Source organism: Neolamprologus brichardi, chromosome 2 (genome assembly GCF_056152115.1).
Source record: "Neolamprologus brichardi isolate AB-2024 chromosome 2, ASM5615211v1, whole genome shotgun sequence".
In the NCBI taxonomy this organism is placed as follows: domain Eukaryota; kingdom Metazoa; phylum Chordata; class Actinopteri; order Cichliformes; family Cichlidae; genus Neolamprologus; species Neolamprologus brichardi.
The window spans coordinates 29,538,713-29,553,460 of record NC_142105.1 but is presented as its reverse complement, the minus strand read 5'-3'; the positions used below and the strand labels follow the sequence as shown (position 1 = coordinate 29,553,460).

General features: G+C 38.8%; 2 protein-coding genes across 3 annotated transcripts; both read right to left on the bottom strand.

Annotated features, from left to right (window-relative positions):
* Window positions 1-994: 994 nt before the first annotated feature.
* On the bottom strand, window positions 995-9,406 carry LOC102781693 (uncharacterized). 2 transcript variants are annotated; one of them, XM_006781325.3, is made up of 12 exons: window positions 9,309-9,406; window positions 7,559-7,605; window positions 7,316-7,474; window positions 5,935-6,043; window positions 4,973-5,023; window positions 4,707-4,784; window positions 4,161-4,223; window positions 3,976-4,035; window positions 1,754-1,818; window positions 1,534-1,663; window positions 1,381-1,454; window positions 995-1,291 (listed from the first exon to the last, which is right to left on the bottom strand). In XM_006781325.3, exons 2-12 carry the CDS (start codon window positions 7,579-7,581, stop codon window positions 1,087-1,089), a joined length of 1,017 nt encoding a protein of 338 aa, XP_006781388.2. In that variant the 5' UTR covers window positions 7,582-7,605; window positions 9,309-9,406; the 3' UTR covers window positions 995-1,086. The 2 variants fall into 2 exon arrangements, with proteins under 2 accessions (XP_006781388.2, XP_006781389.2); XM_006781326.3 differs by having other exon boundaries at window positions 1,540-1,663; window positions 9,309-9,405.
* An 868-nt stretch (window positions 9,407-10,274) lies between these two features.
* zdhhc24 (zDHHC palmitoyltransferase 24) lies at window positions 10,275-14,226 on the bottom strand. Its single transcript, XM_006781327.3, has 3 exons — window positions 13,646-14,226; window positions 12,593-12,870; window positions 10,275-12,063 (listed from the first exon to the last, which is right to left on the bottom strand). The coding sequence occupies exons 1-3, from the start codon at window positions 13,948-13,950 to the stop codon at window positions 11,771-11,773; spliced, it is 876 nt and encodes a 291-aa protein (XP_006781390.1). The 5' UTR covers window positions 13,951-14,226; the 3' UTR covers window positions 10,275-11,770.
* Between the last annotated feature and the right edge of the window lie 522 nt (window positions 14,227-14,748).

Genomic DNA, 14,748 nt, shown 5'->3' with positions numbered 1-14,748 from the left:
GAGGAGGGTTTTTTTTCCTGGACCTACAGACTAGAGCGCCTTCAGCTGGGTGGGGCGACGCGAGTGAAATACTGATAACACGAAGCAATGATTCAAGTGTCACGTGAAGCGCGCGGCACCGGGATTCTGTGGGGTGAATGAGAATATTTTCCAAAAGTATATATATTTTTTTCACCGATTAAAAAAGAAAATTCAAAAGGTTAAAGGGAGTAAAGCCTCTGTGTGAAGTAAGGTCCAAAAATAAGATCAGAAAGATGTTGAATAAAGACATATACGCAATGCAACTTAACATAGACGATAAGACAATGAAATGAGATAAAAACAAAAAAAGTGAAAGTGAAAAAGATGCAAACTGCAAAGAGAGCCATAACATCTATAATTTATTCGTTTTTGGGAGGCTTCTTTTATTCTTGGTCTCCTTTCACTTAAAATATTTGGATCTGGTCTCCTTTGCTGTTAAGTATGGAAGAGGATTAGGGACGCTGGAAAAAAGTGGGCACGTCTTTTTTTTTCCTTTTCCAGAATTCCGAGAAAAAAGTCAGAATTCTGACTTTAATCTCAGAAAATTAAAGTCAGAATTGAGATTAATCTCTTATTTCTCTGAATTCTGACTTTAATCTCAGAATTCTCAGAAAAACGTCAGAATGGAGAATTCTGAAATTAATGTAAGAATTCTTTTTTATCTGAATTCTGAGACTAAAGAATTCTGACTAATCTCAAAATTCTCAGAATTCAGATTTTTTTCCCCTCTAAATTTTGACTTTAATTTGAGAAAAAAGTCAGAATTCTGCCTTTTTTTCTGAAGACGTGCCCACTTTTCCCCCCAGTGGCCCTAATCCTCTTCTATAGCTAAGATACTTTTGCAAATTTGATTTTTTGATCAGCACAGCCTCTACATGCTGTTGGTTTACAATCTAGATGTTTCTGTATGTCATAACAGTGCAATAGACAATCAGCAAGCTCATGCAAGACCCTGAGGCTGAAGCAGCTTAATGCATCATGAGAAGTTTTATTTGTTTCTTTTCTGAACTCATGTTTACAAAAAAACCCCTGAAATACAAGAGTAGACCAGAGGGAGAGTTAAGCTCAAATGGGAGGCAAGGCCCCATATTGTACACTCCAGTAGGGCTGTAACATCAGGTGGGCGCTAGTCCACAAAGTGGTGATGGAAGAGAAGTCAGATGTTCCTGCAAAGCATCCTGAAGCCACAAAGGCTATAATCATGAGAATGAAGATGCACAGCATAAAGAAACCCACTCTCCAGATGGCTTTCTCCAAGGTACCTGGGCATCTTTACACGATTGAGAAGCAAGAGGGAGAATAATGAGCGAGAAAATGAAATACGATGCCTCCATCACGTACAAAATCTTATCTGAGTACCTTTTAGACTGAAGCTTAACTGCGGGAAGATGAGGTTTCAGCAGCTCCTCAGTCTTAGCTTCCTCCTGCAGACACTGTAGCAGGCATCATTAATGTAGCATTTCTAACTCAGTTTCTCTAGTTTGTATTTATTTTATTGAACTTCATACAGACATCTACATTTCCAAGATTTGTGGAGTCTGTCATGCCGGTATTCATTTCAGCTGTTGAGGCCAGCAGTTTAATTTCCTCTGCAAAGGACAGAGGGCGGTTGGGCACTCGTTTCTTCTCTCTCATCAGGTCACTAAAAACAGAGTGTAACGCAGTACATTATGAGCTCTCCCACTATACTGTATAATCTTTTAAAGCACGAGGATCTGTGAGTGAGGATTACAATGTGGCTTCATCTCGTCTGTCCTCCAACTGCTTACTCAGCTCCTGCGTTGTCTGCCTGAGGTCCTGTAGCACAGACACAGGGCCAGACAGTAAAACACCTTAAAAGTTTATAAGTCAGAATTGTGCAAATGTTACAAGGGCATACATGCCAACCTTCCCGATTTTTCCTGTAGAATCCCGAATGTCAGTGCCCCTCCCAAAAATCTCCCGGAGCCACCATTCTCCCGAATTTCTCCCGATTTTCCACCCGGACAACAAAATTGAAAAACCATATATCGCAGAATTCATAGCGCGGCCCAGCCAATTCCAGTTTCCAACTGTGGTGGCAGCTACTTCGTTTTAATATTACTCCTATTACTCTTTCTGGGTCACAAAATAAACTTTTAACATATTTTCAGGTGAGAATGTAGCTGTGTAAACTTCAAATATCTGAGCCGAGGAGAACAGCGAACTCCCGGCACATCGTTTTCAACCCCCGCGGTCTTTCACTACTCAGATTAAACATGATATATAAGTCACTTTGATAACTTAAAACTGCTATTGTTGGACTTTTTTCAGTGTTTTATTTGTTCGTGAGTAAATCAGTTTGGCTGAGATTAAAGTTATTAGATTAGATTAGATTCAATTTAACTTTGTTAATCCCTCGGGAGGGTTCCTCCGGGGTTTTCACACAGCTGAATAAACGTCAAACAGAAAACTGATTAAACAGAAGTGTGAGATGGTCAAGAATTTATGGCAGGGTCAAGTTTATATTTTAGATAGCAAGGAGCAGGCGGCAGAATTTCACTCCACTGAGAGAGTTCGTGACGTAATTCTGAAGGCTAGACTGTCCAATTTCACAGTCGCTCACTTCCGGCCTACCCGGCTTTCGGAGGATCCTGCCCACTTCGATTACGAAGGCCAGGTCCTGAGGAGGATGCAGCCTCTCAATTTGGTTTCTGGCCAGCCAATAGATCTGTTGGATACGCCCAACAGCCCTTTTGAACGTCTCCTTAATTCTGAGGTTTCAAGGTGGTAAGCATCGCCTATGGACTGATTCCAAATGCAGTATCACATTTCAGGAATCTCTGACTCTCACACTGAAGATGAAGCAGACAATCCCTCCACCAAACAGACTTTAAGATTAGTTTTTTTTTAATCAAACAGTAATTGTGACCCACAACTACTAACTGTGCGCTCGGCTTGCAGGCACACAGCATGTTTAAGATCTCCCCGCTGACTTTCAGTGATGTTTAAGTCATAAAACTGTGAGAGCTCCTCCAAAAGCGCCAGCTTACAACTCCAATCAATCACATAATACATCACATAATAATCTCTGTAATATTCTGGATATTTATTATTGAGCTATTTGTATGTATTAGAGCTATTTCTTATATTAAGCAATTTAGTTCAGTCTGTTACTGTTCTTACTGTATTGAAAGCAACTGTAACCACATAACTTCATTTAATAAAGTATTCTGATTGTGATGAAAGCTGATGTCTGCTTTGCATCAATACTCAACAGTTCACACAGTCTTCTTATAGACCTGCTTTTTCTTTCTTCCAAACATATACATGATGATTCTGGCTAGACTTTTTATCTCTCTGCATTTCTGACTTCTCCAGATGTTTTCGTGAAGTGACTGCAAGTAAGGATTCCTTTGGAGGACTCTTCCATGCAGCCTGTGTTTGCACATCTGAACTGCACAGTGAAATAGTGCACCAACTCTCCTCTGTCAGTTAAAATTTCCAGCAGCTCTTTTGAATTTATGACGTTGATTTGTTTTCATTTCTTGCACAGCAGGGGTGCAGTTTTAGCTCAAAGTTTTCTAAGCCTTGCAGATATTGTCTTGACTTTCAGAGTTCCTTTTAACTGTCGTTTCTCAGTGACTTGTCAGACAACTGAAAGTTGGAGGTACTTTGATCTTTTTAAAAGCCTTCCCTTTGATGCCCTGACAGTCTTTTCAACTATGGCACTTTTTGACCTGTCAACAAGTCAATTAAGGCCCAAAGACTACCCGGACTTTTACATACAACTGTGCATTTGCAGATCCCAACAGCTCCAATGCAAGCTCACACATCATCACACAAAGGAAATGTCTCTCTTGTCAATAGTCTGTCAATCACTGACACAGTTTGAAATCCATGTGATAAAGAGTTGCATCGCATGAATAAATTGCATAAATTATACTTTTTTTGGTTTAATGTTTGATTAGATATCAATGGATAAAACATTCTTACCTTTATATTGTTGAAGCACTCTTCCACAGTTTCATTTAATTCATTCAACTGCAAGTCTATCTATAAAGAAATGGTAAAATAATAAACAACAGAGAACTGTGACAATCTTTACTGTTAATGTTTGTGAGAAAATCTAAAACTGTTGGTCAGTCACTGCTTTGTATTGACATCGATGCTGATCTTACACTTGCCCGATGAAGAGCCTCATTCTTGTGCTCCAGTTTTGACTGGTCCTCTTCCCTTTGAAACTAAAAAACCACACAAAATACAGAAGAAAAGAAGATTATCAAAATACTATATACTCGTGTCATTCAGGTTTGTCAAGTGAAACCAATGTGGACGTTTTTTACATCTGCATTATTTTTTAAAGTCTTCCGGTTGTATAAAAGACTGTAGCACTCAGCTTCCTTGATCTATGATATGACACGCTCCTGGGATCTTTATGAGCTCATTAATATCAGATCATTCTGAATAAAACATTCATTTTGTAGATTATGGACATTATTAGAGCCAAAAAAGAGGATTATGCACCGTATTCTTGTTTTTAAATAACTTGTCAATCACATAAGAATGGGCCGTCCTTGTTTTTGCAGTCAGATACACTCCTTGTTTGCCACATTCAGTTTCAAAACTATAATAAGGCAACGAAAAACACTCAGTTGGAGGCTTCATAACTTTACTAATGTGTGACATCGAGGTGGGTATAACCATGGTGGAATTGATAACGTTACCTTCAAGTCCTGAATTTCAAACTTGAGGTTGCTCAGTGTGAGCTTGTCCTGGTCTATCTCTTGCTGGAGGCTTTTGAGCTGAAAAAAATCAATTATATTTATATTTAGACACAGCTTTCCAAGTTTTTGCAAAACTTAAGATGTCAAAACTGAAACCCAAAAGCAAAATTCATCCAAGATAAATAAGCATGTATCACTGCACACTGAAGCTATAAAATATGAGTGTTTAAAGTTGTTACTGAATGTGAAAAGTAATGCATATCTACCTCTGCAGCTAGTTTCTCATATTTTTCCTTCATCACGGTGGATTCCTTCTCCTACACAAAAACATGAAGGTTCATCTGAAGTGAACTCGCTGAGAGAAACCAGCAATCAGTGCAACATTACATCTACATTTTATGAAGCTTAAATATCACTGGGGGAGATAATGATTTGATCCACGGCTGGATTTGTAAGTTTGCTCACTGGCAAAGAAATCACAAGTCTCCAATTTTTATGGTTGTTTCTTTTTTAATGGAGAGAGACAGACAATCAACTATTCAGAAAAAAACACATTACATAAAAGTAGTAAATTGATTTCTGTGCCATTGAATGAAATAATAAAACATGACTTAGCACTTAGTGGAGAAACTGTTGAAGATGTTTCTTGTAGTTACCACTAGGTTTGCACACATGTCAGGAGGGATTCTGGCCCACTGCTCTTTACATGAACTTTCTAAACCCTTTAGAGGTTTCTTGGCTGCCGCTTGGGAAATCAAAGCTTCAGCTTCCTTCACAGATTTTCTATGGGACTGATAGGCTACTCCTTAACATGCTTCACATTGGGTCATCATCTCTCTTCTTCCAAACGCGGCATGTCAAGTTCATGCCAAAGAGCTTGATTTTGCTTTCACCTGATCACATCACTTTCTCGTAAACCTTCTCTGAATCATTTAGCTGTTCCATGGCAAACTTAAGATGGGCCTGTACATGTGCTTGCTTGAGCAGGGGAACCTTGCGGGTGTCGGAATCAAAGAAATTGATTCTGAGGATAGGACTGCTTTACTCATATAACAAGTCTGTTATTGATTGACTGTAATCTATGTACCACATTGGCTCACATCTCTCCATTAAAATGAAACTACCATAAAAACTAGACACTGTTTATTTCACTGTAAGTGAGCAAACTTACAAATTCAGCTGTGGATTAGATAATTCCTCTGCTATATTTCAAACACTTCTTACGAACCAATTCACGGATCTTTTCTTCATTCCGTCTGTGTGCCTCGAAGTCATCTGCCAGAGCTATGCAAGGCTCCACTTCAGTCTGTTGCAAGTCTTGGAAAACTTTCTCCATGCTGGAGACACACAGCGACAGTTTTAAGCTTCTGACCACATTGATAAAAAAAAAAAAGAACCTAATAAATAAAATCACCATAAAAAAAGCACAATTATCCAGTAATAACAACTGACTTATAATAGGTTTAAATTAAAAAACAAACAAAAAAAGGTTGTATCTTTGATTTATTCAAAAAAAAAAATCATGGAGGGAGAGATCTAACAGCGAGATGCAAAGTATTTCACAGGCAACAATAAAACAGCAAGATTAATCTGAAATTAGTAAAATATTACAAACTCAACCTGATAAAGTACTGGATTGTTTCATTAAATTCCAAGCAAGAATTAGGCTACGTTCACACTGCACGTCTTAATGCTCAATTACGATTTTTTGATCAAATCTGATTTTTTTGTCTGCTTGTTCACACTACAAATAAAATGTGACAGCAAACGCGCTCTAGTGTGAACCGTTCATGGCCCTCAAAGCGGCCCGCATGCGCAAAAGAAGACGTCACACACAACGCGCTCTGTTTAGACCCAGACCAAACAGTATTGTTTGACTGATGGCCTTTAATATAAAGACTTGTTTCGGACTTTACGTTTCCCAATTTTGTTTAAAGTTATAAAGTTATTTTGTTATTTACATATGGCCTAATAATTATCCTTATTGCTGTTTTAGATGAGCGGTGCTTCAAAGGATATTTGCAGATTTCTGTCAGAATCTGCAGATCTACAGTACAAATAAAATGTTCACGTTTCTCCAACGTTGTCTTCCCAACAGTTTCACTAACATCTACACTGGATGGCCAGGAAGTGTTCACGATGTCTTCTCCGGCGCTGATAATTGGCGTCTGTCTTGTGTCAGTGACGTAAAAGACGGATTTAATGCGACATGACCATTTAAACAGCAGTTGCTTTCTAAAACATCAAATATGTATCAGATTCAGTGCCACATACGAAAGTGACCTAGATCAGATTTGAAAATATCAGATCTGTGCTGTTCACACTGTCATACCATGATCGGATATGGGTCGCGTAGGGTCAGAAAAGTCGGATTTGATGCGCTTTCGCCTGCAGTGTAAACGTAGCCTTAGAAACATTGCTGTTGTCCTCAGGGCCAAAGATAACAATCTTTCTCTTTCAGACTTTTCCCAAACAAACATAAACCACAATGTTTTACTGGAAGCCAAAATATGGAAACATGTGACACTTGCACCTGAATGCCACCGAATGACAGGGAGACGAAACGGAAGTGACCCTTCCACAATCAACTCGTGACAGTCTTAACTTACGCTTCAACTTGTTTTCTGAGGGACTTATTCTCCGAACCCAGTGCTGCCATGTCATCATCTGCACCATCGAGCAATTTCCTCATGTCAGCATTTTGATCTCTCAGCAGACTCTGACTGTATTCCAGCTCTGCTATTTTCTCAAGCATCTCCTTTGATGACCTGCACATGCACATCACAGAAAAAGGTCATATGCTGCACAGTAAGTCCAACCGGTTGTGTGTGTGTTCATTAAGCATCACTCACATGTTTTCCTCTATGACGTCCATTGAGTTGGCGTATTCCTTACCCTGCTGTGATCAACATATGTTTTTGTTAAAATTCATATAAAATAGTGACAAAGCCAAATGATGTTGAAAGTAATTTAGATTTCAACTAGATTTCAAGTAGACTTTATTTACTCAAGCATAAATACATTTTTGGCAAGAAAGAACAAGCAAATGCACAGGTTTCTATTAGGTAAAGTAACAAAAATATATGGCACAAAATTGTCTTTGGGACAATTTTGTGCCATGAAAAACCATGATGTACTTAATTTATCTAGGCCACTACAGTCATGTGAAAAAGAAAGTTTTTACAATATTGTGCAGGGATTCTGGCCCCCTCATCTTCATAGTTTTGCTTCAGTTCATTGAGGTTTGCTGGGATACACTTATCTGCAGTTCTTTAAATGTTCTGTCAAAGCATTTAAATTTGGGATGAGGTCTGGACCTTTGTAGCACCTTGATTACTTTCTTTTTTAGCCATTCTTTTGTAGATTTGCTGCTGTGGATTATTGTTCTATTGCTTGACCTGATTTCAAACAGGTTTTAGCTGTTGGACAGATGGCTTCACATAAGACTAAAATACTGGTATTTAGAGTACTTCATTGTCCACTGCAAAACAAGTTTACCACCCCTCCACCACCGTGCTTGACAGTGAGCATGAGATGTTTGTGCTGACGTGCTGTGCTTGGCTTTTGCCCAACACAGCATGTCACTGTGCATTATGTCTAAGCATCTTCACTTTGGTCTTGTCTTTTTCAAAGAAGTATCATCGTTTTTTTCAGATGTAATAAAGCTAAGCCATGCTGACACTTTTACAGAAGAGGCTTTCTCTTGGTAACGACTCCAAAGAAGGCCTACCTGCTCATTATTTTCATAACTATACTGTCATGAACGTTAACATTTAATATGCTAATCGAGGCTTGCAGAGATTGAGATGTAGCACTTGGGTTTTTGCAGTTTCACTAAGCACTGCACAATCTGAACTTGAATATGCTGGGATATCCACTCCTGGGATGATAGAGGCATTGTGTTAACACACACCTGCCAGTAAAATGCCTAAACTCCTGCTTTTACAGAGGTGCTGGTACTTGCTTAAGGTAAGTTAATCATTTACATTTGGAGCACCTGGCTGCTACTTGCCCTATTACTTGCTATGGCTATAGTAAGGGTTTGTTAGTTAACTAACTAGTTAACTTAGTTTTTGCATCAAGTCCTTTTTTTTAACATGACTGAACCAGAAATGCTTCATATGAGGTATATTTGTTTTGGCCTTGCAGGCAAGACCAGGACATCACACATTTAAGTAGAATGACATTTTGCTGTTAATGTAAATATAGATGGAGGTATGATTAAGGCCACGTTAGCTTGAAAATGAATAAAAACAGACTCAGGCTTAGCTAACGGTTAACTTAAATGCGAATAATTACAGCTAATAAGTTATGAGAACTTAACTGTCGTTTACAAAATGGTTAAGTTTTTTTTTTTAAATACAGACACACATGCAAGCATTATTGTAACTTTACATAAATGTTTAAACATACTAAAATGGAGGGGGGAAAAGCTAATGCAAGGTAAAAACGTGCAAGCTAATGGCCAGCTTTACAATTTTTTCAGTTAGCGTTAGTTAAATTAAATTCAACTTTGTGCAATAAAGACAATTTCTAACAGAGCTTATAAAAGTGTTTCAGTGGTGTTGTAGCTGTATAAAACTAACAAGCTAAAAACCTTACCAGTACAGGAACACTTTGCTACTTGGATACCTGGTCACAGTAGCTTAACTACCAAGGATCTAGCTTCCATACAAGCTGGTTACCATGGCAGCAATTAGTTGGGCAGGCTTCACAATAAATGCACTTTTATCAAATCGCTTATTTCCATCTAGTTTATAACAAATTCATATAGCAGTATAACTGTAAGACTCACTGATACTGCTTATAAGGGATCAGAAAAGTTGCTGCCATGTGGAAAAAATGTAAACTGTACTGGTAGATATTGCTGCTCGCTTCAGTTGCAATTATTAGTTCAATATTAGACAAATATGACAATTTGTTTGTGTTGTGTTCAAGAAACCTGTCTTGGATGTTTTGAGCTTTGTGGTTAACCATCCATTAGAAGATGGGTAAACCTCTGTCACACAGGGATGGACATGGCCAGAGGCAGGCTGTGGATATTTAAATGCTTAGTTCATCCCAAAGTGGTAATAGAATATCCCCTGTCACAGAACAAATTGAGTCTCAGCATGCCATACCAGTATTATTCCCATCTTATATTGTTTTATTTTGGTGAGCCTCAGTTTTCTGTCTCCTGATGTAGTCGCCTGCTGCTGTAGCCCATCTTCTTCAAGGTTCAGTGTGTTTTGATTTCATACTTTGGTTGTAACAAGTAATTATTTAATTTACCGTTGCCTTCCTTTCAGTTTATGCATTTCTCTGAACTCGGGATATTTTCAGTTATTTTCAGATGGCTGTGCACGAAACTCCAAGGGGACCAGCAGTTTCTGAAACTCGGCTTTGTTGTTGGTGCCAGATGGATTGGTCTATGTTCAGTTACTTAAATCACCTTTCTTCCCCCTTTTCCATCTCGACATACATAAGTACACTGCCATAAAATATGGCAAAGATTTTATCTTTTGGTGATTTTTATAATTGTTTTTATAATTGTTCCCTATCTGAACAGGATCTATTTGGAATTTTGGAGTAAGAATTATTTTTATTTGTCAAACATGACAACAATTGCAGTTTAAAGTGATGCAAATTAGAAAAAAGTTACAACTTTTGAAACCCAAAATTTAATTATTTCAGCACAACAACTTTAACAAAAATAGAATAATATTAAAATTAAACATTTCTCAGTGGTATATCCCTTCAAGCAAACACCTTTAAAAGGCAAAACCCAATAATCAACCAAACAAAATGATATCTTTTGGCAAGAAACTAACAACAGTTGTAAATAATAATAATATAAAATTTGGCAACCAGTAAAAACAAACAAAAAAGGCTTGTAATTTTTCAGTACACTTAGGTCAGAAGAATTAAAATAAGAAAAATAAAAGCTGCCAAGGAGTAAAATACATGGAGGTAAAGGAAATTCATTTGGCATCACTTAAAACTGACATGTTCGCATTCTTCCATATTATTCTGAACTGAAGCACTTGACAGGATGAAGTACACTCAAGACAGGTAAACAGTTACAGGGATACCTCGTGAAAAAAGAAAGACTCTATAGTCATCAATTATAACAGTTTGAATGTGTTTGTATGCAAAAACTGGTTAATTATAGGCAAAAACAGGATGCTCTCAAGATTTTTATACAGTATGTAACGTATAGGGTACAGAATGAGGACACAGACGCTGCTTAATGAAATATCAAGTATGGAGGCAAAACAGTTCACACATCATAAGCATGTACATTTTAAATACTGCATTCAGTAAACATAAACTGTCATATTTTGCACTTTTTCCCCCACACCATTTCAGTGTTTATTTTTATTTATTTCAAATTAATGTTGTGCTGAAGACATTAAGACCGCTCCTTTGTGTCTCCCACTGTTCCACCTGCCACAGCAGAATCCAATTAAAAAGGTCAGTTTAATAAACTCAGGAGCATCCTCAGAGCAACAGCAAAATAGAGGCAAATGATTGTGTGTTTTACAATCCAGTGGAGTAATCAGGAACTGCGTAAGCCACACTTGTGTAGCGTTCGGATTTAGGCAGCCTCAGGGTAGGGAAAACCGAAGAAAGCAGCTATTATCAACACTCCCACGAGGCGTCACTGTCAGAGATTGTGAGTGCTTCTCAACAAGGATTAAAACTGAACGTTGTTCAGTCAAAATACATTCTTATTTCAGTGCTATTTTTAAACATGTATTATCAGTGCTCGCTTGCAAGATGAACACATTGAGTTTCTGTGTTCATTTTCTGAGGCCAGCCTTGCTGAGTGTACGGATTACCATTTAAGATCAATGTACCACCAAAAGAAGACCCTTAATTTCTTTGTCTCAGCACAGAATCTACAGAGTAGACACTGGCAGTGAGTTACACCCACCAACACATTACACAGCCACAGACAATTCTACTTTCTTCCCACTCCACGCTACCTCTTCTTGAACTAAGATGAGTTCCCCTGCTGCTCCCGATAACATTAACCACCACCACTAAAGTAAAGACACTCGGTCCGCTCCGATCAGCACCTGTTACCGCGAGGGCTCCAGCGATCCTGTGACCTGGAAGTTTATGCCGTCTCCTGGCAGTGGCGAGGTGATGAGAGGGCAGAGCCAGCAGATGTACCAACGCAGGCCCAGCGTGTGATGTAGGTTGCCAAAGAGTCCCAGGCTGTAGGGTCGGCGGGAGGAATACCACTCCCTGGTGGTCTGACCACGAAACAGCAGGTAGAGATGGAAGAAGAAGAAGGAAGACACCAGCAGGAAACCCACCACGCATGTGTCTGCGATGAATGCGAAGGCAAAGGCACGCGCTGAGACCTGGCCTGGGGTGATGAGGAACAGCAGCACACATTAAATCACAGCAAGTGATAACAAATCCAGGCAAACTGAGGTCTGTGATTCATCTCATCACCAATCAACCAGAGGCACGAAGACAGTATCATATTTTACTTAATCCGTAGAGTTTCTAAAATACAAACTAAAATATGTATTTCTGAATAATTTGAACTATTTTTTCATAGATCTTAATAGTCAGAGATGTAAAAATAATGGAGATGAACTAACTGTATATGTGGATCTGATATTAACATTTAGCTGATTTTTGTTTGTGGTTACTAAGATATGTGATCAGTAATGACACCAGTCAACAGTGGGAATATCAGCCAATACCAGGCGAAATCAGACAGCAATAACAATAATTTTTCTTTAAGCAGAGATGACAGTATCCTCTTTCCTTCAGTTTTAATACATTATGTTCAGTTAGCAACATCTATAAGTTCAAACAGAGTGCCAAACAGTTAGTATCACAGTAATAATGTGCATGAGACACAGCTGTGACAAACCAGATCGTACCTGAAACAAGCATGATCCAGGGTATGAGCAGCAGCAGGATGCTGTGTACCGTCACACCCTCCTTCAAGATGACAATGAAGACCTCTGCGTTCATCAGGGTGGCGTACAGGAGCCCCGACCACATGAAAAACAAGCAGCTCAGGAAGTAGCGGTAATTGCGGAAGCCCACGCACTGGCCAAAAAAGACGCAGTGGTGATCCCGCCGCAGCACGCACACCTTGCAGTCGTAGCAGTGGGAACAGCGCGGAGGAGTGTGCGTCTCACACGTGTAACAGTACCTTTGAATAAAAGACAGACTTTTTTTTAATGTATGGTTATTAGTAAATTATTTCATTGTGAGCATCAAAAATAAAGATTGTGTTGAGCCACACGTTAATAATTCAAATGAACACCTGCTTTGGAATAAAGTGTGAAGCAAACTTTAGATCTGGCAAAAAGCAGAAATCTCACTTCTTTGCTGCCATTAAATTAATTATTTATGGTTCCCGATCTCGCATTTTTCAGATTTTAGAAAACATACAATCTGTTTCAGTTGACAGCAGAGGTTATATTTCTTGTTAACATGCAGTACATCTTATGCAATGCTAAACCTTGTTATGTAATCCCCCCCACCCCCACTATCACATTGCACAGTTGTAAGCAAAGATTTACTGCAAATTTAATCTGATTACTTCACTCAAACATAAACATCTCATATCACATCTAAGTCACAAATAATCTGTTAGGATTCAGTGTTTTTCCTAGCTTGTCTTTCTTTAAAGCCTAAAACAATATGTCAAGGAACTCTTGCCTCTCCCTTGCTTATAGCTTATGTTGGGCAGGATAGGGAAGCATACAGGAAGTAGTTTTTCTGATTCGATGCTTTATGAAGGTTACAAAATACAAATTAGTTGCCCAGAACATTATTTAAATCAAGATTCTTATCAAATCATGACGACGACAACAACAACAAACCCGAAGCGCACAAAGCAGGTAGCTGTAGATAGGTGGCAATATTAAACATACAATGTGCTGTGCATCAAATGTTCATTTCTACAGCTGTTTAATCCTCACCTCCACCCTTGACCGAGGACTTCTCCTCCCAGGAACACTCCCTTGATACTGGGACTAGTTTTCATGAAGAGCAGGGCATTCCAGCAGATGTTCCCCAACATGAAATACTGGGCCAGCAAGTGGATTAATTTCCACCGAGAAGACCACTGAGTCTTCTTCTGGTCTGGCTCCAGCGGAGCCTCCACCGACACCAGGTAACTCACCTCTCCGGTTATGGAGAAAACCAAGAACGTGTTAAGGACCACAGGGAGGTGGTGACACATCTTCTCCACCCTGCAAAACACCTTACTAGCTATACTCGTCATGTTTTATTTGAAATTGCACCTAAAAAGTGAATACGGATAGCGGAAGGAATGCTTTAGCCGACGCACAGCGGTAAACGTCGGCTAGCTTAACTAGCCTAAAACAATCTAAATTAGCCTCTCGCGTGAGATAAAGTCAAACACATGAAATAAAATAAATGCCTTACGTGTCTTCCGGAAAGTTACAGTAGCGTAAGAAAATAAATGGTACCGTTTTAATCTTTAAAAGCCTCACTGACAAGCACGATCTCTGATTGTGGACGAAATCTCGTCTGCTAGTAGGTGTTACATGAAAATATATCCGCAATGCAACAATATACTTTGGTTCCACCTCTAACTTGCCATGGGTAAAACATGACTAAATCACTCTCCTTTAGCCCTTTATTTGTATATAACTGTGTTTATCGTTTTTTGCTACGTCCCAAAATGGATTTCTCTGTGCCAGCAGGCACCATTTTGGTGTAAATTTGCTTCAACCACAACCCTGTTTTGAAGAAAGAGAAAACAAAGCAGCTTCTCCTCTTGTTAATCTGTTCAGTTTTGTAGCAGGTGTACTTTTTGCGACAGAACTGCAAAAATATTTATATTACTTCTGATTTGAAGGTGAATCAAATTTTCTCCAAGTCAGAGAAGCTCACCTTTGGCCCTGAGTATCACATGAATTTTTCATTATAGAAATGATAGACTAATTTCTAATCCTGTACATCCTGGTCGCTCCTAATGAAAATCTGAGCATCTTCAACTGTGTCTCACTCTCACTGTCATCTTGTACATCATACCCTTCACTCTTGCTGCTATCCT

Excerpts from the sequence above, each read along its gene's own strand:
- LOC102781693 (XM_006781325.3), bottom strand. The coding sequence starts at position 7,581 with ATGGACGTCATAGAGGAAAACAT. Across the intron at positions 4,036-4,160 it reads AGGCTCTTCATCGGGCAAGT|ATAGACTTGCAGTTGAATGA; the intron begins GTAAGATCAGCA and ends ATTTCTTTATAG. Across the intron at positions 1,664-1,753 it reads AGACGAGATGAAGCCACATT|TGACCTGATGAGAGAGAAGA; the intron begins GTAATCCTCACT and ends CTCTGTTTTTAG.
- zdhhc24 (XM_006781327.3), bottom strand. The coding sequence starts at position 13,950 with ATGACGAGTATAGCTAGTAAGGTGTTTTGCAGGGTGGAGAAGATGTGT. Across the intron at positions 12,871-13,645 it reads GTCCTCGGTCAAGGGTGGAG|GTACTGTTACACGTGTGAGA; the intron begins GTGAGGATTAAA and ends TTTTATTCAAAG. Across the intron at positions 12,064-12,592 it reads CTGGATCATGCTTGTTTCAG|GCCAGGTCTCAGCGCGTGCC; the intron begins GTACGATCTGGT and ends TCATCACCCCAG.